The following is a 23771-nucleotide window of genomic DNA, read 5'->3' on the forward strand; positions in this document are numbered from 1 at the left end:
AGTAGTTTCGAACTGGTTTGCAATATTAGCTAAAAACCTTCCCAGTGTTAACTTCTTAGCTGTAAGACCGCAATTATTTCATGTTCCTAAACTTTAGCATAGGTAAATTAGTTGCCACCATCCTGAAATAGAAACCATGCAATGTCAGCCTAATAGCAGAGGACACAATTGCCACTGAAAAGGAGCAGTACGTGGATATTTTTTATTTCCATCTGCAACAGTTCAACATTAGTTTCTGTGGTGTTTCGGAACATTTCCCTCATTGTGGTAATTCAGTAATGTCTTCAATTAGCTGGAAATCATGAGATACACACAACACAATATATCTCAGTTGAATGTCAATGAGCCTTGTGAAGAAATTGTTTTCAAATCAGTTTTATTCACATATACAAAGTCATGGCCAGTACAATTAAATAGAAAGAACACAAAACATATTAAAATGAGTGCTATTTTAAAACACATTCTAAGTCACATATTGCTTCAAGCTTCATTTTTCCAAGCTTTTCTCTAAAGTGATTTCAGTGCTCATGACAGTGAAGTGAAGCAGCTTCCCTTTATCTCTGACCTTTCCTAACCCTTTTCTTTATAGGGATTACATAAAGGAACAGAGACTAACTGAATATATGGCTTTACTATGCCACGTATCTCCACTTGCTAGTAAGGACTTGGGCCTAAAACAGGCACACTTAAAAGATTTTATCCGGTTTGGTTTGGTCACTACCCCACTATTTATTCTTTGGGTTTAGCTTTATTTGTTTGCTTTTTCAAAATAGCACACACCAATATATCAGTCCAACTAATCCATGGACAAGAAAGTTAGCAGAAAAGGGTTGGTATGCTTATCATTAATAGCTAATATGGTGAAAATTTAACCCAAATTACTTTTACATCAATTGAAAAGGGAAATGGTAACTAATACGTTTATTATATTGCCTTATAGAATTACATTAAAAGCAAGACTAAGGGTCTTACCAACCTGAAGCTGAAAAATGCCACCTGTTTTTCACACATACACCATGTCAGTCTTCTGAGCTTGAGAAAAAAGGAAAGGGATTTGTCAATGTTCGAAAACCGAAATGTCTTATCCACTCCAACAAAACCAATTTTCTTGCATTTTCCTGCATTTTAAAATCTCATCTTCTATATCCATCCTTTTAATTCTCACACGGATTCCCATAAAAATCCATGGGTTCCAATTTAAATCCAATTTAAGTTATTTGTTTAGCTTATCAAATGTATTCAAGATTTCTTCTTGTTAGAAAATCTCCAATTTAATTTGTTCAGATGGCTCCTCTGTGAGCTAATCCTAAACCACAATCTGACATATTTTTGAGGTGTAGATATAAACATGTATTCTATTAACATATTACTGAGTAAGCATTTACATGATGTACCTTAGCATGGTATATGCCAGATCAAAAGTGCTTACTTCATTTATATGTGGAAGCACTGAAATGTTGGCTGGTGTGCAGTATTGTAGTTATACATTTGTAATCTAGATTTACAGATTCGTAACTGATCTGCATTCAGTAAGACAGTGCAGTATTACTCTAAACCTACATAACTACCACCTCGAGAGCCAGCAGGAGAGATTGGGAAAATAGGGTCAATTCAAATGCAAGGAGGAAGAAAATCGTGTTGCAAATTTTTGTCATGGCTACATTCACTGGTGAGAGAGATGGAAACGTCCCCTTTACTGGAAGTTGAATGGACTTCCTTTGCCTGATCCACCTGGATCTTAAGGTGGACAGGCAGAGTTGTGCCAGTATACATTGCAGATGTAACTAAGTAGCTGATAAAAGCTATGTGCAAGTCTGGCATATAGATTTGAGTAGATCTCAGATTCAAGTCAATTCTACCTATTGCTTAAGATCAGTCATTTCTCAAGAAAGAAGCCAAGTGCCCATGCAGAGAGGCATGATACCTAAAGGGGGCAGAAATGACCAGGATGCAAATGTTTCTTCAACTGTTTGAATCACAGACATTTTTGTCAACCAGGATAATTCTGCAATGTAGAAAGAAACATGTGTGCCACCCATAGGAGGCAAGGTACAAGTCTCATGTTCAAGTTACTTTACCACCCTGCTAGTCAAATTTAAAATACTGCAATATGTTTAAGAGATGCCCTTTTAAAATCTTCTGATGCACTACAGCTGTGTAATTACCCACAGAAGATATAGCTGCCAATAGGGCAATAAGTTAGAAACACCCCTAGAGTTTTAGAAAAATCGAAGTCAAGAAACTGAAATCTCTGTATGAACCACAATCAGCCAAGCACTATTGCCCTGTAAATATGGTATTTCAAAAAGAGAAATGAGAGCTTTCACATATGATAATTAGCTACTAAAGGTTATTGACTTGTGCTGTGAAGAACACATGGCAATACAAATACAGAGAAGCATGTTTTGGTATTGCATAATATTATCTTACAGTTTCACATCATATATTAATATTACAAAATATTGGTCAGGTTGGAAAAGAAAGCGAGCTCTTTTTGACTGCACCAGAATGGACAGTGTCCTTGATACCTATGAGTGTTTCATGCATTTCATAGCTGAAGGATGTACTGATCTAAATTTAATAAAAACAAAAAAGACATAAACATATGATACAAATTTTCTGAAGATGTGGCAAGGTTTGAGGATGACTACAAAACAATATCTTTATTTCATGATAGTGTCCCTATTTTAAATTACATTAGGTCAGAAGGTATCTCCTTTATATAGGAGAAAACCTGACTTTCTCATCTTTCAAAAGCACCTCCCTTTTCTACACAAGCAACACAACTCATGCCTGAACATCAGATGGACTGATGTACCCTCCTGATAAAGTGATGTAAAGATTAATCATTTTGTAAACTGAAGGTAAGAAATACTGGAATAGTCAAAACAAAACAAGGGACTACAATTCCAACAAAGAGCCCAAGGAAATGCCTCTAAGGTTTAAAGGAGAACAGAAAGCTGAAATAAGTATCAAAATCGTGTGCCAAAAACCAGCAAAGAAACCAAGTTTCTGGCATATCAGGATTTAATCCTACATATTTTTAAATGAGATACTCACATTTGAAGAATGAATACTAAAACTAAACTGCCTCATAAAAGTTTCTTATTACTGAAGCCACCAGATTATGAGATTTCAGGAAACAACTACTATAGCCAAAAAGTTGTTTTAAGCCTCCTGAAGACTTGCCTATTTAGAGCATGAAATTAAACATGACACGGAATCTCGTAATATGTGTCACAAGCTCCAAACTCACTGTTATGTTATCATGATTACCAATGGCTTCATCCTCACATTTACACACACTCATTATTCAGAGAAAAGGGATATGTTGTACATTTTAAAAGTACAGGAAAATCTGCAGTCAACCTGAGTACTGAATATATCTTGTGAAATGCACACTCGTTTAATCAGACTATTAGAAGAATCTCAATTCAGAGTACTAACATTAGTACAACTAAAATGTTACTATTGCAGAAGCTTACCTAACAAAACTGTTTACAAAACATTTCAGTCTATCAAGATGAAACGTTACATTACCACCACCACCTCCACCCAAAATAAAAGAGAAAAAGAATGACATATCAATTTGGGGAACCAAGTCCATGTTATTTACTGCATTACTGAATAGATCTCCACTATTGGTTCATGATTGTCTATGTCATTTGGTTTACAACAGCAAATAAATACAGTTTTAAAAACATAATCAGAGCACACACTTAATCTATTGCACCAAAATCTGATTCCAAATAGCCACAAAATCCAGAATTGGAATGTAAACTAAACATGCCACTGTAGGTTTAGATTTTGGAGATTTTTTCAGAATTCTAAAAAGACTGATTCTATTATTTGATTAATCCTAATAGCTCCTGGTAGTTGCGCAAAAGCTGACATGTGTCTCCATAGCTTGTGATCCACCAAGCAGATGCATGAAAGGAGATAATAGGTCCATTAAAGTTCACCAATGAAATACATGGATGGGGAATATGTTGCCCTCTGAATGTTGTCCTCATTGCTTATGTTTACCACTGGCTATTCCTGATGGATACAGATTGCAGTCCAACAACATCAAGAGGACCACATATTCCCCATCTATAAAACAGGGCATTAGGGTTGCTAGTCATATAGGCTTGATGAAACTCACTACAAGTTTAATTAAAATTGTTTTAAAAGTCAATGGACCCTACATACCTCCTTAAATAATCACAGCATCCTGATTTACAAAGGCTCCTGGCTGCCAATCCTGAGAAAATTGCAATGAAGTCTAACTCTCCGCTTGCCTTACAAGAAAATTAATTTTCCACAGATTGGAGCTGACAAGTTTTAACATTAGAGGGTGGGCTAAATACCTATCAAAATTTCTTTTTGAGTTCTTTCATTTCAAAAATGGGTTCCTTGTACAACCTTCTATGGCTTGCCACTTGAAGGTCATCAGAAGACATCGCTCTTCTTTTTGGAAAAAAGCAGTACAGGGTCTCTATTGCCAAACAGCAACTCTCAGGCTGGAGCCAATTCTCCCCTCTGTCGTTGAGAGAAGCAGCCAAAACACAAACAAGGGTCCCATAATACCTATTTAAAAACATTAGCAGAAACCCTGTATACGCAGTCTGGTATTTTGATGCAGTGTCCTAGTTGTCTTCCAACTCTGTTTCTTGAATTTTGTTTCTTAAAAAGATGGGTCCAGCCAAGTTTTCGAATCACCGAGTTCGTGCTGAATAGCACCTCATGTATTCAGTCATCCAGGGGTTGTCTGCTCCAGAAGATTTCATTCTCCAGGTTTTCTCGACGTCTGCTGAGCGAATCTGTCTCTGAGGCATCTTCCTTTTTTCCACTTGCCTTCTGTTCTTTGCTCTTAATGCAGATTCGTGGATCTAATGGAGACATTTAAATGTCAGTTGCTTTTATAGAACATAAAAATCCCAAGATATTTAAAATGAGACCCAAATACAAAACTGTGTCACCATTTTATTTGTATTACATTGGCCTCCTTTACAGTCCTTTCAGCAGGAAGAAGTGATTTATATTGCTGCACTGATTTTACAACCTGTGGGCGATGCATCTATGAATAATGTTCCCACATGAATAATGTTCTCACCAATGTTCCCTCTTCTTTGTTTATCGGTAGTACACACAGCAGTGATCAATCATATAGAACACTCTCAATAGGGAAACTGTTGCTAGTCTCACTAAAGTACACCTATTGAATCAATGGCATTTATATAAGTCTTGACTTAAAGTAGCCACTTTGAGTCTCTCCTAGTGGAAAGAAAACGTGGGGTATAAGTACCAACAACAACTTGTGAAGTCAGGAGTTTTGGAGCACAATACTCCTCACGATCATGGAAAAAAACAAAGTATGGATTGTTGATGATGCAATCCCAGGAGGCAGCAGAATTGATGAGAAGCAACTGGAAGAGCTGACACTATATGAGGATTTAAAAATCGAACTGCAAAGACTCTGGCACAAGCCAGTAAAGGTGGTTTAGTGGTCAGCACATTGGGTACAGTGCCTAAAGACCTTGGCCTGGGACCTTTCAGCACCAATTGGTGCTGAAAAAATTACTGTCTGTCAGCTGCAAAAGGCCACCCTACTCAGATCTGCATGCATTATTCACCAATACATCACACAGTTCTAGACATTTGGGAAGTGTCCAACGTGTGATTGAATACAAAAGCCAGCATAGTGATTTTGTTTGCTGTGTACTAAACTTGCTGTGTATTGTATAACAATTGCAATCTCACAGTTGATTCACTGGGCCTGTTCTAATTTAAACTGCCAATTAGAAAGTCTCAAACTGTACCATCCAAAAAAAATAGTTCAGAAAAATCAGTATAACTTAAATGGGGACAATGAAAACTATTGCTCTAAGAAACCATGAATTTTTAACTTCCTAGGTACTGGAATCAACTGTAATTTCGTTGGAGAAAAAATATTTTTGTAAGAGTAATACAGCCAGTCCTCCATGTCCACAGATTCTGCACCCACAGATTCAATCATCCATTTCTTTCCCTTAAAAGCAAACTTTGATTTTGCCATTTTATATAAAGGAAACCATTGTACTATGCCATTGTATACAACAGCACTTGAGTGTTTATACATTTTGGTAACCACAGAGTCCTGGAAGCAGATTCCAGCAGATACCAGGGGCGCACTATGTATATTATTTTAGGCACTTCTCATGTAAAGATTTGGGAAGAGGAGAAATGGAAGAGTCTTGCTTCTTTTTTAATAATATTTTTGTGCTGCATCATCAACACTGGTAATTTATTAAAATGCCCATTTATTATCTTGGCTGAGTAATTTTACATGACCAAAAATCCACGTTATCTCTTGCTATCAAGTCCCAGCCTCCTATATTCTTGTTTGAATAGGACATAAAGCAATGGACACTTTCTCTCTGACAAGAAGTATAGGTAATTGTGTTGTCTGTCTCCTTACATCTTTCTCCAAAGCAGACATTCTGAACTGCAGATCTGTGTTGCCCAAAGTCCCAATGACTATTGGTATTTCCATTCCTAAAACCCTGGCAAAAATAGGTAGTTCCATAGCAGAAAAACTTGGACATGCTTCAAATTTCTCATTGTTTCTGGTAGAAAGCACACATTATTACCAGCTGTGAAAAAATCCAATTCTTTTCATCTCACTGCAGTTGGGCCAACAGCAAATCCAAATATACAGATTGATTATTTGCTCCTTTAGTGGAGCAAATAGGTCATTTCTCATCCCATATATTTTAAAGGTTTAATACTGGCTATAGGTTCGTGTGAATGTTCCTCATGGGGGCATGGGATTTAATCTCTACATACTATTAATGTTCATGTTAATAAATTATTTATTATTTATTTTATTATTTCACATGATTATTTGCATGACACTGTAAATCATCATCTTCTCCTGAGAAAATTTATAATATCACAAAGGACTACCACCTCACCTGCTTCATAGGAGTTTTTTTGTTGAGTTCCAGAGCCAGAGAAGCAAATGGCAAAAACAGAAGAATGGCCTGTTGCAGAGTTGCAGAGGAGCATGCTTGCTCCATCAATGTTTAACATTTACACAAATGATCAGCCACTGCCAGAAGGGACAGAGAATTTTATCTATGCTGATGATTGTGTCATCACCACTCAAGCAGGAAGCTTTGAAATGGTTGAACAGATGCTCTCTGAAACTTTAGGCGCTCTTACTGCCTATTACAGGGGAAACCAGCTGATTCCTAATCCATCTAAAGCACAGATGTGTGCTTTTCATCTTAAGAAGCTCTGAGGATTACTTGGGAAGGAATCCCACTGGAGCACTGCAGCACACCCAAATACCTCTGTGAGTCACTCTGGACCGTGCTCTGACTTATAAGAAACACTTTTTGAATATCACACAAAAAGTGGATGCTAGAAATAATCTCGTACAAAAGATGACTAGACCAACCTGGGGGTCACAACCAGATACAGTGAAGACATCTGCCCTTGCGCTTTGCTTCTCTACTACTGAATGTGCATGCCCAGTGTGGAAAGCATCTCACCATGTTAAAACAGAGGATGTGCTCTTAATGAGACATGCCACATTATCACAGGATGTCTACACCCCACACCACTGGAGAAATTACACTGTTTAGCTGGTATCGCACCACCTGACATCCGCCGGGACATAGCAACCAGCAATCAAAGGACCAAGGCACTGACATCTTCAGCCCATCCTCTGTTCGGATATCAGCCAGCAAACCAATGCCTTAAATCAAGAAACAGCTTTCTAAGATCTACAGAGATACTTGCAAGAACACCTCAGCAAGTGAGAGTCCAAAAGTGGCAGGCAAAAACCCAGCACCTCAATCAGTGCCTGAGACTGGATGAGAAACTCCCTCCTGGGCACATAGAAGAGTGGATGACTTGGAAGGCACTGAACAGGCTGTGCTCTGGCACCACAAGATGCAGAGCTAACCTTAAGAAATGGGGCTATAAAGTGGAATCCATGACATGCGAATGTGGAGAAGCACAAACTACAGACCACCTAATACAATGCAACTTGTGCCCTGCCACAGGCACAATGGAGGACCTTCTCACAAAGACATTCCAAGTCAAAGGACATTTAGCATAATGCCAATGTTTTTTTAAATTTTGTTTGTGGTTTTAAATGCATTTTAACTGTACTCTTAATGCACTTCTGACACAATAAATAAAAATTTGCATCTAGAGAATATTTCATCTCTTTTCTTGAGATAAGTAGTTCATCATAAGAAGACCCTTTGCTGTGAACTTTTTCCCCAGAATTATTCATCTGGCATCACCATTTTTGGCCTGGTTTGCCTACCAGATCGAAACAATTTTAAGATATGTGCCATTTTATCCAAATGATATATGATATTTTACTGCTCCTTTGAAGTTTAATTATAGGCTTAAATCTTCTTCTGTAGTAGTCTACCACTTAAAGTTCCAATTACACACAGATCTGCTTGTCTGATAAGAATTTACAAGACACCTTGAGAGATTTATATGAATACACTGAAATTATTATTTGTCAGTTCGTTAGGCAAGTGAGATGTCCAGTCAGCAACTTTTTGGATGATTAATGGTCCTGTCTGCCTATAAAACATTCCTGTTGTAAACTTAACCGCTACTTTAAAGTCTGGAAAGCTTTGAGTATGAATGTTTCTTTTTCAATTCAAGTGGTTACAAAAAAAAATAGAAAGTTGCATTAGATAGACTATATTTGGATTATACTATATCTCAATTAAAAAGCAACTCCTTTATTTTTAGCTCCTTTTGTGTAAATAGGAAAACAACTGTGATGAGATGTGGGCCACCTCAGTAAAGTGGATATGCTTCCTAGCCATCAGAATGAGCAATTCAGATCTAGGGCTGCTCTGGGACATATTTATCCCAGGCTAACCTGCCCAGTATAGACGAAGGCCTGAGAAAGAGAAGTGGGAAAGGTGTGTCCCTCCAGACACTTGTTAGGTTGCAGTATGCATCAGCACTTGCTGCTGCACTCCTACAAGTCATCTTCCAGATCCCAAAACACACCGAAGAGTACATTCAAATGTAAGAATCTACAATTTGTGAAAGTTACTTCCTTCAGTTCAAATGAATTGCAGACATTTTTACAAATCGGACATGTAAAGCAGGGGTACAACTAGTGCAGCCCTAAAGGTGTTGTTGGACTGCAGGGCCCATCAATCCTACCCAGCCCAACCAGTGAGGAATGCTAGGAGATAATTCCATACATACCTGAAGGATCACATATTCACCATCACTGCTATAAAAGAAGGTATAAAAACAACATTGCTTCATTGTCAGACAAGGTAAAAAGGATGGGGCCTTGATGTTGCTGGAATTAACGGGTTTCATCACTCATGACCCCAACTGTAACAGCTGGAGCTGATGGATATTGAAGTTCAGCACTATCTAAAGAGAGCTACAGGCACTTTAACTTTGTCACAGGATGAATATCATGATCTGTTACATCCCTCTGTCTGTCTAAAAAGTCCAAGTATGTCTGTTGATTGGTTGGTTTGTACTGTAAAGGCTTCTTACATGGCTAGGTGGATTCAAACCAAACTCAACACACATTTCCAGCTTAATTTAATTGACAAGTTTGAACTTAAAAAAAAAAAACACCCCTTTTGGGCCCAGAGCTTGGGGGGGGGGGGAGGAACAAAGCAGATTGTTTGTGAGCAATGAAGTGGCCTCTGTACTGAACTGCACTATAGGAGTCTACACTTACCATATAATGCTGTTTCAAACTGCATTTTATGGCTGTGTAGAAGGGGCCTGGGAAAGAAAGCAAATGAAGTAGAACTGGCTGCGGCTAGGTGATGTGTGAATGAGGGAAAGAGAGGGAGGAAGAAAAGTAAAGAAAGGAGATAAAAAGAATTGGAAGAAAAAAGGGACAAAGAAAAGGGGAGAGAAGAGAAGAGAAAGGAAGAGAAAGGATAGAAGGAAAGAAAAAAGAGGGGGGAAGGTGTATAAGGGAAAGCAAGCAAAGAAGGAAAGAAGAAAAAAAGATGAAAGAAAAGAAAGGAAGGAAGAAAAGAGAAAGAAAGTGTATAAAAGAAAGGGAGGAAGAAAAGAACCACAAACAAAATGTAATGTATATACACTAGGCTAAGATAAAAGTAACTGTATATGGGCATTGTCCACTACCCTATCCATCCACTTTTAACATAAACAATCTAGAGAGCACACACGGTGCAGGAAAGTCTATAGATATACACCCTTTGTTATCCTTTCACGCCAGAGCAGCCACTTCTGCCATCTGCTAAATACATTACACTTCATGCCAGTGAGGCAACAACCTTTATTCTTGTCAGAGAACTATGCAGAAATGGCAACGGTGCGGACTGCATAAAGAACAACATGGTGAAAAACTGCAGGCTGGGAGTGGGAGGAACAAGAGGAGGGAAATAGGCTGTATAAACCTCCTTCTGAACAGAACATGTTGTTCTGCAAGTGTGCAGGCCTCTCTGTCCAAGTGAAATGTACAGGTGACAAAAGCAAGCAAGACTCGGACAACCACAGAAACAAACAAGGAACCTTTTCACATTATACAAATGTAGCACAATTTTAAATGCCATGGAACCCTGGACACTCTGACTGAAAATTCACAATACTGCTCCCTAAATTGCATGATCTAGGATTCCATAAAAATATTACCATGGCAGTTTTTTGTTTGTTTTTTCATGTCAGGAACGACTTGAAAAACTGCAAGTCGCTTATGGTGTGAGAGAATTGGTCGTCTGGAAGGACATGACCCAGGGGACGCCCGGGTGTTTTAATGTTTTACCATCTTTGTGGGAGGCTTCTCACATGTCCCCGCATGGGGAGCTGGAGCTGAGAGAGGGAGCTCATCTTCACTCTCCCCAGAATTGAACCTCTGACCTGTTGGTCTTCAGCCCTTCTGGCACAAGGGTTTAACCCATTGCACCACCGGGGCTCCATGGCAGTTAAAATGGAATCATAGCACTAATACTGTGTCATGTTAAAGGGCCCCAGGAATGCCAAATGCCTCCTGCAGATACAGATATGTCTTAGCTAGTGTCCACACAATCAAAATAATGTGAACTCTCCACTCAGCTGCTGCAAGGAGTTCACATGATGCATGGCTTGATTTGCAGTGGAACTGCAGCCTCCAGCCATTACTCCCCAAAAGCAGAGTACGGGACTATCTTTCTGGAGGCTCCAGGGTGATCCCACAGTTTTGGGATCAACCCCATCAGCTGTTCACATCACAAGATTGCTGCACTACTGCCAGCAAGCAGCTTGCTGTGATGTCAAATTCTGGGTGGTGTTGTGTCTATGATTGAGCCATGTGATCAGAAATGCGAGTTTCTTGGAATGAACTGATTGCTGGCACTGACCCTAATGCACTTCCACTCCATCCAACAGCATGCATCAGGATTGGACTGGATGGTCCTTGTAGTCTCTTCCAGCTCTATGACTCTATGATTAGTGACCAAAGAACTCCAGGGATGCTCATGGTGCTGTACTGGAGCAGCTCCAGAGCAATTTACTGGAACGTTTATTTGGGACTTGTAGACCTTGCAAAAAGGTCTGCAGGTCTGTGTATGAGGAAGCATGCACAGAGATACAACCCCTTATCCATGGATTAAATATCCATAGTTCCACATCCACACTACAGTGCAATTGTATGCTATGTTTCTGCCCAAAATGTAATCAAAATATAGGGTTTGTTATTATCCATTTCAGGTATCCACAGGGAGTAGAGGGCTTGTGTCTTGGAGAGGATTTACTATATTTATTAGACATGGTATATTTATTAGACATGGTTCTAAAGTACTTAAAAAACTAGGAGGCGCTGGTGCTCTGCTTCTGAAGTGTTGCTCACGTTCTGATGGTGAAATTTTCAGAACTCTAACATTATGTCATTATTATTTCATTATTGAGGATTTTTATGACAGAGCCAATTAGGAACTGCAATTTATAACAAAATTTTGAAAGTTTTGTTAGCATTCTGAAATTTTCACCACCAAAATTTTAGAAACACTTCAGAAGCAAAGCACCAGCGCCCCCTAGTTTTGTAAGTACTTTAGAACCATGCCTACCCATGCCTCATATTTATATACCACCTTTCTCATCCTGGAAGGGGGGGGGGGGGACAACTCAAGGTAGTTTACAACATATTAATGGCAAAAATTCAATGCCATATACATATACAAGGGTAAAAAATCATAATAACTGAACACTAACATATAACTATAAATTAAAATAATTAAAAATAATTAAAGATAAGATGTAAACAACATTTAATATTCAATTCTTACCTACAAAAGGTTTTTTTAATCGTATATTTTACCATTGTGATAACTGAAATAGATATGTGCAATCCTTCATATCTTCCCTTTTGTCAAGGTGATCCAGCCCTCTGGTCTAATTCTTTCTTTTCCTGTCATGCTTCCTTTGGAAGATTTCAGTATTTTAGACTCTCTTTAATGCCTTAGGGCTAACGCAGTAGGTTTCTCTCCTTCAAAACATCAAGTCCCATTCCTATGCTTAAAACTCAAGCATAGGAAACTTCCCAGAATACCTTTCCAGTCCTTCTCTCCTTCTTCCAAAACTTGCTTCTTCAATGGCAGTTGAAATGGACTATAATAGTGGTGAGGGTTCTGCTTGCCATGCTTTAGTGCAAAGGCTCTAAAGCAGGGGTTCTCAACCTGTGGGTCCCCAAATGTTTTGGCCTTCAAGTCCCAGAAATCCTAACTGCTGGCAAACTGGCTGGGATTTCTGGGAGTTGTAGGCCAAAACACCTGGGGACCCACAGGCTGAGAACCACTGCTCTAAAGAAAGGATTTTGAAAACTATAGAAGCATAAAGGAAGAGAAAGAAGAGAAGAGAAAGTGCTTAGAACAAGGACAGTAGGAAGATGGAACTGTTTCATTCTTTCCTACTTATTCCCCCTCCAATAGAGACACAAACTTTGTGAATTTTATTATTGTAAGCAAGGCAAGACAAGTCATTTTACAATGTTGATCTTAGCTGTGAGGAAGCTGGCGAAAACTGCAGCTTGCAAAGACAATTCATGGTTTAGGGCTTAGTCTATGCAACAAAAAAAACACATGGGTGAATTTTTCATGTAATAAACATTCTCTTCATAGAAATGCTATTTTCTGCTCTTAAAAATACATATGCATTTTTCATGCAGAATAAGTTCCTCAGTGGCACAATGGGTTAAACCCCTGTGCCGACTGAACTGCTGACCTAAAAATCAGTGGTTCAAATCCGGGGAGCAGGGTGAGCTCCCGTTTGTCCGCTCCAGCTTCCCATGTGGGGACATGAGAGAAGCCTCCCACAGGATGGTAAAACACCCGGGCATCCCCTGGGCAACATCCCTGCAGGCGGCCAATTTTCTCACACTAGAAGCAGTTTCTCAAGTCGCTCCTGACACACACAAAAAGTCCTCAACTGGGAAGGTCCTCCTCTATCAAGGATTCTTCTTATCTGTATTTCCCAATATTCCAGCAACTTGCTTTTGACTGTTTTTCAAATATGTTTAAATATTCTTTCAATCCCTATCAATTTTCTAATTTTTGCATTATAAAAAAAGCATCTGACTAGGGAAGCAGCAATGAGGAGCTAATTCCCAGTCTGGAACGTCCCTCTGAGAAACAAGTTTACAAATGAACTTTCAGTTGACTTACTTCATTCTGTGAAGCAGATGCACAGACGTTGTGTGTTTTCTGATTCCCTGTGTCTGTCTGTTTTTCTCCCCAGCCATATAAAGCAAACGGGTGCCTCAACTCCTTTGTTGTTTCTGTTCTCTGAGGACTTTTTGCCCGCCTTCTGTCACCTCGGGCACCCACAGCACTACGACTTGCAGGTGGCTCTTGCTGTTGCCCTTTGGGTTTGTCCGTTCTTTTTGCTGCAGATTTCTTGTCTACTTCAGTTTTCTCTTGCTCTTCTTCTTCTGGAAGAAAACCCAAAAACTCATTTAAGATTGCTATGGCAAATATATTCACTACCAATGAAACTAACTACATCAAGCTAAATCCTTTCACTTTATCTACACCAGGATAGGCACAACATACCGTATATACTCAAGTATAATCCGACTCTAATATAAGCTGAGACACCTAATTTTACCACAAAAAACTGGGAAAACATATTGACTCGAGTATAAGCCGAGAGTGGGAAATGTAGCAGCTATGGGTAAATTTCAAAATAAAAATAGATAGCACTAAAATTACATTAATTGAGGTATCAATAGGTAAAATGTTTTTTGAATATTTACATAAAACTGCAATTTAAGATAAGACTGTCCAACTCTAATTAAGCCATTATTCTAATCTTCTTCAGTGAAAATGTGCTTACATATCCTTCCAGTAATAATACAGTAAAATAATAAATGTAATAATAAAAATAAATAGAGTAAAATAATAAATGCAATAATAGCAATAATAGAGTAAAATAATAAATGTAATAATAATAGAGTAAAATAATAAAAATAAAGAGTAAAATAATGTAATAAAATAATAATAGAGTAAAATAACATAAAGATAACAACAACAGAGTAAAATAATAAATAACTTTGGCTCAAGTATAAGCCGAGGGGGACTTTTTCATCCCAAAAAAGCTGAAAAACGAGGCTTATATTTGAGTATATACAGCAATTTACTGTGCAATGTTTCAATTCCAAATAATTTGACAACAGTGTGACAAAATTATTTTTCTGAAAGTACAAAGTTGCCAGGGTGGGAAGGATACCGAGGCGTGGATATCTGTACAGAAGAAATTTGACTTCTGTTCACTTTTTATTCTCAAATTCGACTGTACATAATTATTTAATTTTAAGTAAACATTTCAAGTGTTTTGCTCCAGATGATAGATTTCAAGGATCCAGTAAAAAACAAAACAGAACCTTCAGGCCTAAAATCCTCCTAGCTTTGATCCATCCTGTAACTCAGTGATAGCAATGACATGACCCACCAAAAATGGTTGAATTAAAATCTGAATCCTCCCTACAGAGCAAAGCCCATGGACGGGATGCCAGCTTCAACCCAACATCCTCAGGAGAACAACATGATTTCCACCCTAAGACAAATAAATCTTTAGCAGGGCATCTAAATACCAACTGTGGATAAACTGCGTACCTTTATTACAAAGACCACAGATAAGACTGTGAAACTAGATTGTTGATAGAAAGGCTGTCTGCCAGTGAACAGAGTTGTATACTATTATAGCAAGGAGTAACACATCTCACTACACAATCATGTGTGATAACAAGATGCTATTCTGTAAAGGAGCACAACTCTCCAGAGCCACCAATTCAGCTGACACAGCAGGGTGATCTGAGGGTGCATTACTGCTTCCTATGTCTAACGTGCAATACTCTGTTCTATTGAAACCACCTCTCTTTTCCCCTCGGCTGAATAAAAAGCTTATGCAATTTTTAAGATTCATGATACCATAGCAACAGCTTATATAAGCCGCTATGTAGCAGTATGAGAATCACCGACATAATTGAAGAGCTCTCTGTATATGCCAAATTCACTGCAAGCATATGGTGCTACTGCCTGTCACTGCTCATCACTGGAAAACAGAAGCAGCTCCATGGACCCTGGATATGGAAACACAGACTCCACCCTGTGATGGTTTTTCCATATTGGAAGGAAGCAGAAAAATCTGAAGCGGACTATCCACAGTGGTTGTGGGGAAAGCAATCTGTTTGAAATCTATTTTTATAAATCAATTAATTTATATCCTAAAAGGTAAAGGTTTCCCCTTGACATTAAGTCTAGTCGTGTCCAACTCTAGGGAGTGGTGCTCATCTCCATTTCTAGGTCACAGTGACAGTGTTGTCCGTAGATGCCTCCTAGGTCATGTAGCTGGCATGACTGTATGGAGTGCCATTACTGAAGCAGTACCTACTAATCTACTGAAGCAGTACCTACTAATCTACTCACATTTGCATGTTTTCGAACTGCTAGTTTGGCAGAAGCTGGGGCTAACTGTGGTAGCTCACCCTGCTCCCCAGATTCAAACCACCGACTTTCAGGTCAGCAAGTTCTGCAACTTAGCAGTTTGAAGCACTGTGCCACCATGGCCCGCTAATTTATTTCCTACCTTTTTCCTAATATGGGATACAAAATGGGATAGGGCTCATTTAAGGGCTGGATATCTTTCTTGTAAAACATTAGTCATTTTGATCAAATGATCCCTTTTGCCTGCTACCTTTCAGTTAAATCAAGAGGAAACCCAAGATGGAAATGGCCAGTGCTATAAAATAACCTCCCCCACCCCCCAAAAGAAACACACAACCAGGAAAGGTCTTGCTTCCAAGGCTTGATTTTGACATCCTCAAAAAGATTAAGGAGCACCTTAACAAGTTTAACTTTGTGAAAATATTTGTAACAAAATAACAAAATTTGTATATTGGCAACTTAGTGCTGCCATTCATTCATATTCAGCTTTCACGGTACTGTTTACTACTAACATGAATCTTGATGGCAGCCAACATGGTATAGAGCAGGCATGGGCAAACTTGGGCCCTCGAGGTATTTTGGGCTTCAATTCCCACTATTCTTAACAGCCTCAGGCCCCTTCCTTTTTCCCCTCAGCCGCTTAACAGGAGGTCACCCCATCTGCAGATTCAAACTGCCAACCTTCTGATCAGCAAATTCTGCAGTTCAGCATTTTAATCCTGTCAGAACCTATCTTGTGCATAATTGGGGACTGTTTGTACAGGCAGGCCACCCAAGAAAACAACATTTGGAGGTTGATGAAATGAACAGTAACTGGGTTGTGAGTGCTGTGCCTGGTATGTTTTCCCATCAGCAAGTAAGAAGATAGAGAAAAGTCACCATACCCATCAACAAAAACCCTCTATGCCAGTGGTTCTCAACTTGTGGGTCCCCAGATATTTTGTCCTTCAACTCCGAGAAATCCTAACAGCTGGTAAACTGTCTGGGATTTCTGGGAGTTGTAGGCCAAAACACCTGGGGGCACACAGGTTGAGAACCACTGCTCTGTGGGGTACAAAGATGCTTCCAGATGTTTGTAGTCCACACAGTATCCTTGGCAGTGAGAAAGATGATGGGACCTGCTGTCCATCGCCTATGTACTACATAGTATACTCATTTGAATGTTGGGCCACGTCACTGGAAGGTCTGAGTTGAAATCCTTGCTCAGACTTGACAACTGACTGAGCAAGTCATGTTCTCTCAACCTCAGAGAAAGGCAATGGCAACGTACTTCTAAGCACATCTTTCCAAGAAAACCTTGTGATAAGTTTGCCTGAAGGTTGCCATAAGTCAGAAACAGCAACAATGATCAGTGCGAGCCTAGTGCTGGGTTTTGTGTGTTGGACTACTGCACTGGGAGACTTCCCTCACCCCTCAAAACCCAGTAGGCGACTTTGGGTAGGTAAACCTCTCTTTGAACAAATTCTATCCAAAAATGCATTTGAAGCTACATAACAACAAAACACCTGGAAGTTCCCCAAGGAGTTTAGGCAGGCCTCCACACTGTCCTCTTTTCCCGTGGATTTGTAAACCTGGACATTCCAGAATGTTTTTGAGAATGACTAGTCCGAGGCCCAGTTTCCAGGTAGCCAGATAGCACTTTGTCCTGCAAAGTGTAGCGGGGGAGGGGGGTGTCGCAAGGAGGTGTCAGTGGGGTCGTCAGAAAACACAGTATTTTCTGTTTGGCATGGGGATTCTGTGTGGGAAGGTTGGGCCAATTCTATCATTGGTGGGGTTTAAAATGCTCTTTGATTGTACTATAAATCTCAGCTACTACAACTCCCAAATGTCAAGGACTATTTTCCCCAAACTCCACCAGTGTTCACATTTGGGAAGTATTTGTGTCAATTTTGGTCCAGATCCATCACTGTTTGAGTGATGCTCTCTGGAGGTAGGTGAACTACAATTCCAAAACTCAAAATCAATGCCCACCATTGATCTTGAGTTTTGGAGTTGTAATAGTATTTTCTGTTGGTCATGGGAGTTCCGTGTGCCAAGTTTGGTTCAATGCTCTTTGATTGTAGGTGAACTATAAATCACAGCAACTACAACTCCGAAATCACAAAATCAACCTCCCTAACTCACACCAATACTCAAATTTGGGCGTATCGGATATTTGTGTCAAATTTGGTCCAGTGAATGAAAATATATCCTGCACATCAGATATTTACATTACGATTGATAACAATAGCAAAATTACAGTTATGAAGTAGCAACGAAAATAATTTTATGGTTGGAGATCATCACAACATGAGGAATTCTATAAAGGGGTTGCGGCATTAGGAAGGTTGAGAAACACTGGTCTAGTTGAATCTCTACTGAAGAAGCTACAATGAAATGTGTTTCTAATTTTTTTATCTTTGCTGTGTTTTAGTATATTGTTTTTGTATTTTATGATGTTTTAGTTGTTATTTTGTCTGTTAAGTTTAATTAGACTGTATTGCATTGTCGAATGTGTTTATCTTGATGTAATTGTCTGTATGGTTTTTGTTCAGCAATTGAATGTTTGCCTTACATATTGGTAACTGCCCTGAGTCCCTTTGGGGAACTAGAGCAGTATACAAATAAAGTTGGTTTTGTTGTTGTTGTTGTTGTTCTTATATGCTCCAGTTGCTCACCAAAATGTTTGTACAAGAGACCACTGCTGTCTCAGCCTTAAGGGCAAAACGGCACTACCTAAAAGAATCCTCCACTTTGTGTGACTGTGGAGCAGAATAGACAACTCTGCATCTGTATGCCTGTCCACTATGCCCTGCCTCATAGAATCATAGAGTTGGAAGAGACCTCATGGACCATCCAGTCCAACCTCCTGCCAAGAAGCAGGAAAACTGCATCCAAAGCACCCCCAACAGATGGCCATCCAGCCTCTGTTTAAAAGCTTCCAAAGAAAGAGCCTCTACCACAATCCGGGGCAGAGAGTTCCACTGTTGAACAGCTCTCACAGTCAGGAAGTTCTTCCTAATGTTCAGATGGAATCTCCTTTCCTGTAGTTTGAAGGTAGGATAAAGAGGAAAAATTGCTGAGGGTACAAACAATGCAGTTGCCTGTTTTTGGTCAAAAGATATTTAATGGCTTGTGCTCCTCCTATTTTTTTGATCTACTCACATTTGCAAGTTCTCGAACTGCTAGGCTGGCAGAAGCTGGGCCTAGCAGCAGGAGCTCATTTCACTCCCCGGATTCGAACTGCCAACCTTTCAGTCAGCAAGTTCAGCAGCAGAGCGGTTTAACCCACTGTGCCACCAGGGGACCCTGAATGTGTTTATCTTGATGTAACGCTCTGTATGGTTTCTGCCTGGCAATTGGAGGTTTCCTTACATGTTGGAAGCCGGCCTGAATCTCTTTGTAGAGACAGGGCACTAAACAAATAAAGTATTATTATTATTAGCTCCAGTTGCTCACCCAAATGTTTCTACAAGACCACTGCTGTCTCAGCCTTAAGGGGAAATAGATTGACCTCCAACAAGTTACAGGAGAGGAGTTGAGGTTGCCCTGGGAGGAGCACACTTCCCCTTGACCTTCAGACTCCAACCTTGTGTACATTCACACTGTAGAATTAAAAACACTTTGACGGCCATGGCTCAATGCTATGGAATCATGAGAGTTGTTGTTCTTGAGACAAGGTCTCCTCTGCCTAGGGGTCTTTCCACACAGCCCTCTATCCTAGAACAGGGTCCTCAAACTTTTTAAACAGAGGGCCAAGTCACAGTCCCTCAAACTGTTGGAGGCCTGGATTATAATTTGAAAAAAAATGAATGAATTCCTATGCACACTGCACATATCTTATTTGTAGTGCAAAAAAAAGTTAAACAATACAATAATTAAAATGAAGAACAATTTTAACAAATATAAAGTTATTAGTATTTCAATGGGAAGTGTGGGCTAGCTTTTGGCTGATGAGTAGGATTGTTGTTGTGTGCTTTCAAGTCGTTTCAGACTTAGGTTGACCCTGAGTGACCTTGGAGGGCCATATCTGGGGCCCGGGCCATAGTTTGATGACCCCTGCCCTAGAATATCAAGGCAGAAAATCCCACAATATCTGCTTTGAACTGGGTTATCCAAGTCCACACTCAGATAATGTGGAATTTTCTGCCTTGATATTCTGGGATATAGAGCAGTGTGGAAGAGCCCAGAGTGCTGGAGTCTCATCAAACTACAACTCCCAGGATTCCATAGCACTGAACTGTGGCAGCTAGTGGAGACAAAATGCATTCATTCCAGAGTGTAGATCAGGCTTGGACAAAGTTAAGCCCTTGAAAAGTTTTGGACTGCAACTACCACCATTCCTAACAGCCTGAGGCCCTTTTCTTTTCCTCTAAAGTGGCTGAGGGGGGGGGGGGGAAGGAAGGAGGCCTGCGGCTGTTAGGAATGATGGGAGTTGCAGTCCAAAACACCTGGAGGACCTAACTTTTCTTGGGCCTGGTCTAGAGAGATAAAAGTAGCCTGAATCCCCCTCCCACGCACCAAAGGAAGGAGCCTGAGGTTGAGGAATGGTGGGAGTTGGAGTCCAAAACACCTGGAGGGCCCGACTGTACTCGGGCCAGGTCTAGAGAGATAGAACTAGCTTGGATCCCGCTCCCACGCACTAAGGGAAGGAGCCTGAGGCTGAGGAATGGTGGGAGTTGGAGTCCAAAACGCCTGGAGGACCCAACTTTGCTCGGGCCAGGTCTAGAGAGATAGAACTAGCCTGGATCCCCCTCCCACGCACCAAAGGAAGGAGCCTGAGGCTGTTAGGAATGGTGGGAGTTGGAGTCCAAAACACCTGGAGGACCCAACTTTGCTCGGGCCAGGTCTAGAGAGATAGAACTAGCCTGGATCCCCCTCCCACGCACCAAAGGAAGGAGCCTGAGGCTGTTAGGAATGGTGGGAGTTGGAGTCCAAAACACCTGGAGGACCCAACTTTGCTCGGGCCAGGTCTAGAGAGATAGAACTAGCCTGGATCCCCCTCCCACGCACCAAAGGAAGGAGCCTGAGGCTGTTAGGAATGGTGGGAGTTGGAGTCCAAAACACTTGGAGGGCTCAAGTTTGCCCAGGTCTGGTGTAGATGCAGCAGGAGAGCCCCTTCTGCCTCTCTCTGTGTGTCTGTGTGTGTGTCTCTCTCTTTCCCAGCAGCTGGGATTATTTCTGATGGCAGAGCAGAGGCAGCTTCCCCGCCACACACTCACTCACGCATTAAAGTCGGATTAAAGCCGATGATCCGGCGGCGACCGGCTGCAATGCAAAGGAGGGAGAGGGAACATGGAGCAGGAGCCTTCCTTCCCTCCCTTCGCTTTGAGCGTCTACAGTGCGGAATTGATGCATTTTGACACCACTTTGGCTGCCGAGAGGCTCAATGCTATGGAACCCTGGGGAAACCACAGCAGTTCAAGTGGGGCCTCTTCCAAGGCGTGGATGCGCCCAAGGTCATTCATTCATTCCTTCCTTCCTTCGCAGGCACCTACCGGGCTCTCCTCGGAGGGGCAGCTCAGGGGCAGCGCTCCCCTCCTCCTCCTCCTCCGGCTCTTCCTCTCCCTGCAATGGCGGGGCTGCAATGGGCGAGGGCGCGCTCCCGTTGCTGCTGCTGCTGCCTCGGCTGCTGCCGCTTCCTCCTCCTCCGCTGTCGGGCTCCCACCCGTCCCAGAACCAGGGCCGGTGCGCCTGTTCCAAGAGGCGGCGGCTGAGCCGGTAACGCAGCAGCTCCTGGTAGCAGGGGCCGCACGCCTCCCACTTGGGCTCCTTGAAGCGCTTCATGTACTCGCTCTTCACGCACCGCGAGGGCACCATCGTACACCCGGGCTGTCCGTCCACACGACACACTGACGTCGGTTTCCCCCCTCCTTCCCAAATGACCTCCTCTTCGCCCCACCCTCCCGCTGGAACGTTTGAACACAAACAGCGCCCGGCCGCGTCCGCCTCCGCGCGCCTTAGCCAATCAGCGCACGAGTTGCGGGCCCTGGGAGGTACGTCATAAAGGAGCCTGCCAGGCGCTTTAAAAACAAAACCAGCTGAAGGAGGAGTGTGGGAGCGGGATCCAGGCTGTTTATATCAGGCATGGGCAAATTTTGGGCATCCAGGTGTTGTGGACTTCGACTCCCACCATTCCTAGCAGCCTCAGGCCTTTTCCTTTTCCCTCTCAGCCTCTTGAGCGAAGGGCCCGAGGCTGTTAGGAATGATCAAGGGTCTGGGGAACAAGCCTTATGAGGAGCGGCTTAAAGAGCTAGGCATGTTTGGTCTGAAGAAGAGAAGGCTGAGATGAGACATGATAGCCATGTGAGGGGAAGGTCATAGGGAGGAGGAAGCAAGCTTGTTTTCTGCTGCCCTGGAAACTAGGACACAGAACAATGGCTTCAAACTACAAGAAAGGAGATTCCATCTGAACATTAGGAAGAACTTTCTGACTCTGAGAACCGTTCAGCAATGGGAATCTCTGCCCCGGAGTGTGGTGGAGGCTCCTTATTTGGAGGCTTTTAAACAGAGGCTGGATGGCCATCTGTCAGGGGTGCTTTGAATGCAATCTTCCTGCTTCTTGGCAGGGGGTTGGACTGGATGGGTCATGAGGTCTCTTCCAATTCTATGATTCTAGGAATAGTGGGAGTTGAAGTCCAAAACACCTAGAGGGAGGGCCCAAGTTTGCCCAAGCCTGCTCCTTAAAAAGGTAAAGGTTTTCCCCTGACATGAAGTCCAGTCATCTCTGACACTGGGGGTTGGTGCTCATCTCCATTTCTAAGCAGAAGCGCCGGCATTGTCCGTAGACACCTCCAAGGTCATGTGGCCAGCATGATTGTATGGAGCGCCATTACCTTCCCGCAGGAGCAGTACCTACTGGTCCACTCACATTTGCATGTTTTCAAACTGCTAGGTTGGCAGAAGCTGGGGCTAATAGTGGGAGCTCACCCTGCTCCCCAGATACAAACCGTCGACCTTTCAGTCAGCAAGTTCAGCAGCTCAGCAGTTATACCCACTGCGCCACCATGAGCTCCCTAGCCTGCTCTATACCATGCAATTAATGCCGTATCCACAGGAGTCCTGGAACCAAATCTCACTGGATACCAAGTGAGACATACATATACACACATGAAGGAAAAGAAGGAATACAAAAATAAGGCTATAACACAGTTGGGTTGCTGTGAGTTTTCTGGGCTGTATGGCCATGTTCCAGAAGCATTCTCTCTTGACATTTTGCCCACAACAATCAAAAATGGGAATTCCAGACAAGAAACAATCAGAGCCAGCTAATCACTTCCCAATAAAGGATTCTCCCAGGCAGGAAGCAGCCATACCTTGAAACTGCACAGCCATTAAATGCTAATCAAGGTGGCCAATTGCAACATTCACACCTGCTTCAAACAGACAAGAGCTCTTTCTCCCACCCTGGACATCCCACAGATATATAAACTCCATTTGCCTAATTTCCAACAGACCTCAAAACCTCTGAGGATGTCTGCCACTGATGTGGGCAAAATGTCAGGAGAGAATGCTTCTGGAACATGGCCATACAGGCCGGAAAACTCACAGCAACCTGGCCTGAGGCTGTTAGGAATGGTGGGAGTTGAACTTCAAAACACCTGGAGGGCCCAAGTTTACCCAGACCTACTCTATACCATATCTACAGTAGTATCTACAGGAGTCTTGCAACCAAATCTCACTGGATACCAATGACTCTCTATATGCATACATGAAGGAAAGGAAGGAATAATAATTTTAAAAAATGTACAAACACAACTGTAAAATAAATGTTCCAGATAACATGCAATATAAGTCATATAAAGCAAACTGACCAAATACATGTAATCAAAATGTACAAGATTACCAAATATTATTGAACTAAAA

The 23771-nt window shown here is 41.5% G+C and overlaps 1 protein-coding gene across 2 annotated transcripts; it reads right to left on the reverse strand.

Annotated features, from left to right (window-relative positions):
* Positions 1 to 359: 359 nt before the first annotated feature.
* Positions 360 to 22633, reverse strand: CCSAP (centriole, cilia and spindle associated protein). 2 transcript variants are annotated; one of them, XM_067465363.1, is made up of 3 exons: positions 21404 to 22633; positions 13647 to 13909; positions 360 to 4871 (listed from the first exon to the last, which is right to left on the reverse strand). In XM_067465363.1, exons 1-3 carry the CDS (start codon positions 21723 to 21725, stop codon positions 4698 to 4700), a joined length of 759 nt encoding a protein of 252 aa, XP_067321464.1. In that variant the 5' UTR covers positions 21726 to 22633; the 3' UTR covers positions 360 to 4697. The 2 variants fall into 2 exon arrangements, with proteins under 2 accessions (XP_067321464.1, XP_060609794.2); XM_060753811.2 differs by having other exon boundaries at positions 13647 to 13912; positions 21404 to 22631.
* Between the last annotated feature and the right edge of the window lie 1138 nt (positions 22634 to 23771).

This window comes from Anolis sagrei, chromosome 1, assembly GCF_037176765.1.
Source record: "Anolis sagrei isolate rAnoSag1 chromosome 1, rAnoSag1.mat, whole genome shotgun sequence".
In the NCBI taxonomy this organism is placed as follows: domain Eukaryota; kingdom Metazoa; phylum Chordata; class Lepidosauria; order Squamata; family Dactyloidae; genus Anolis; species Anolis sagrei.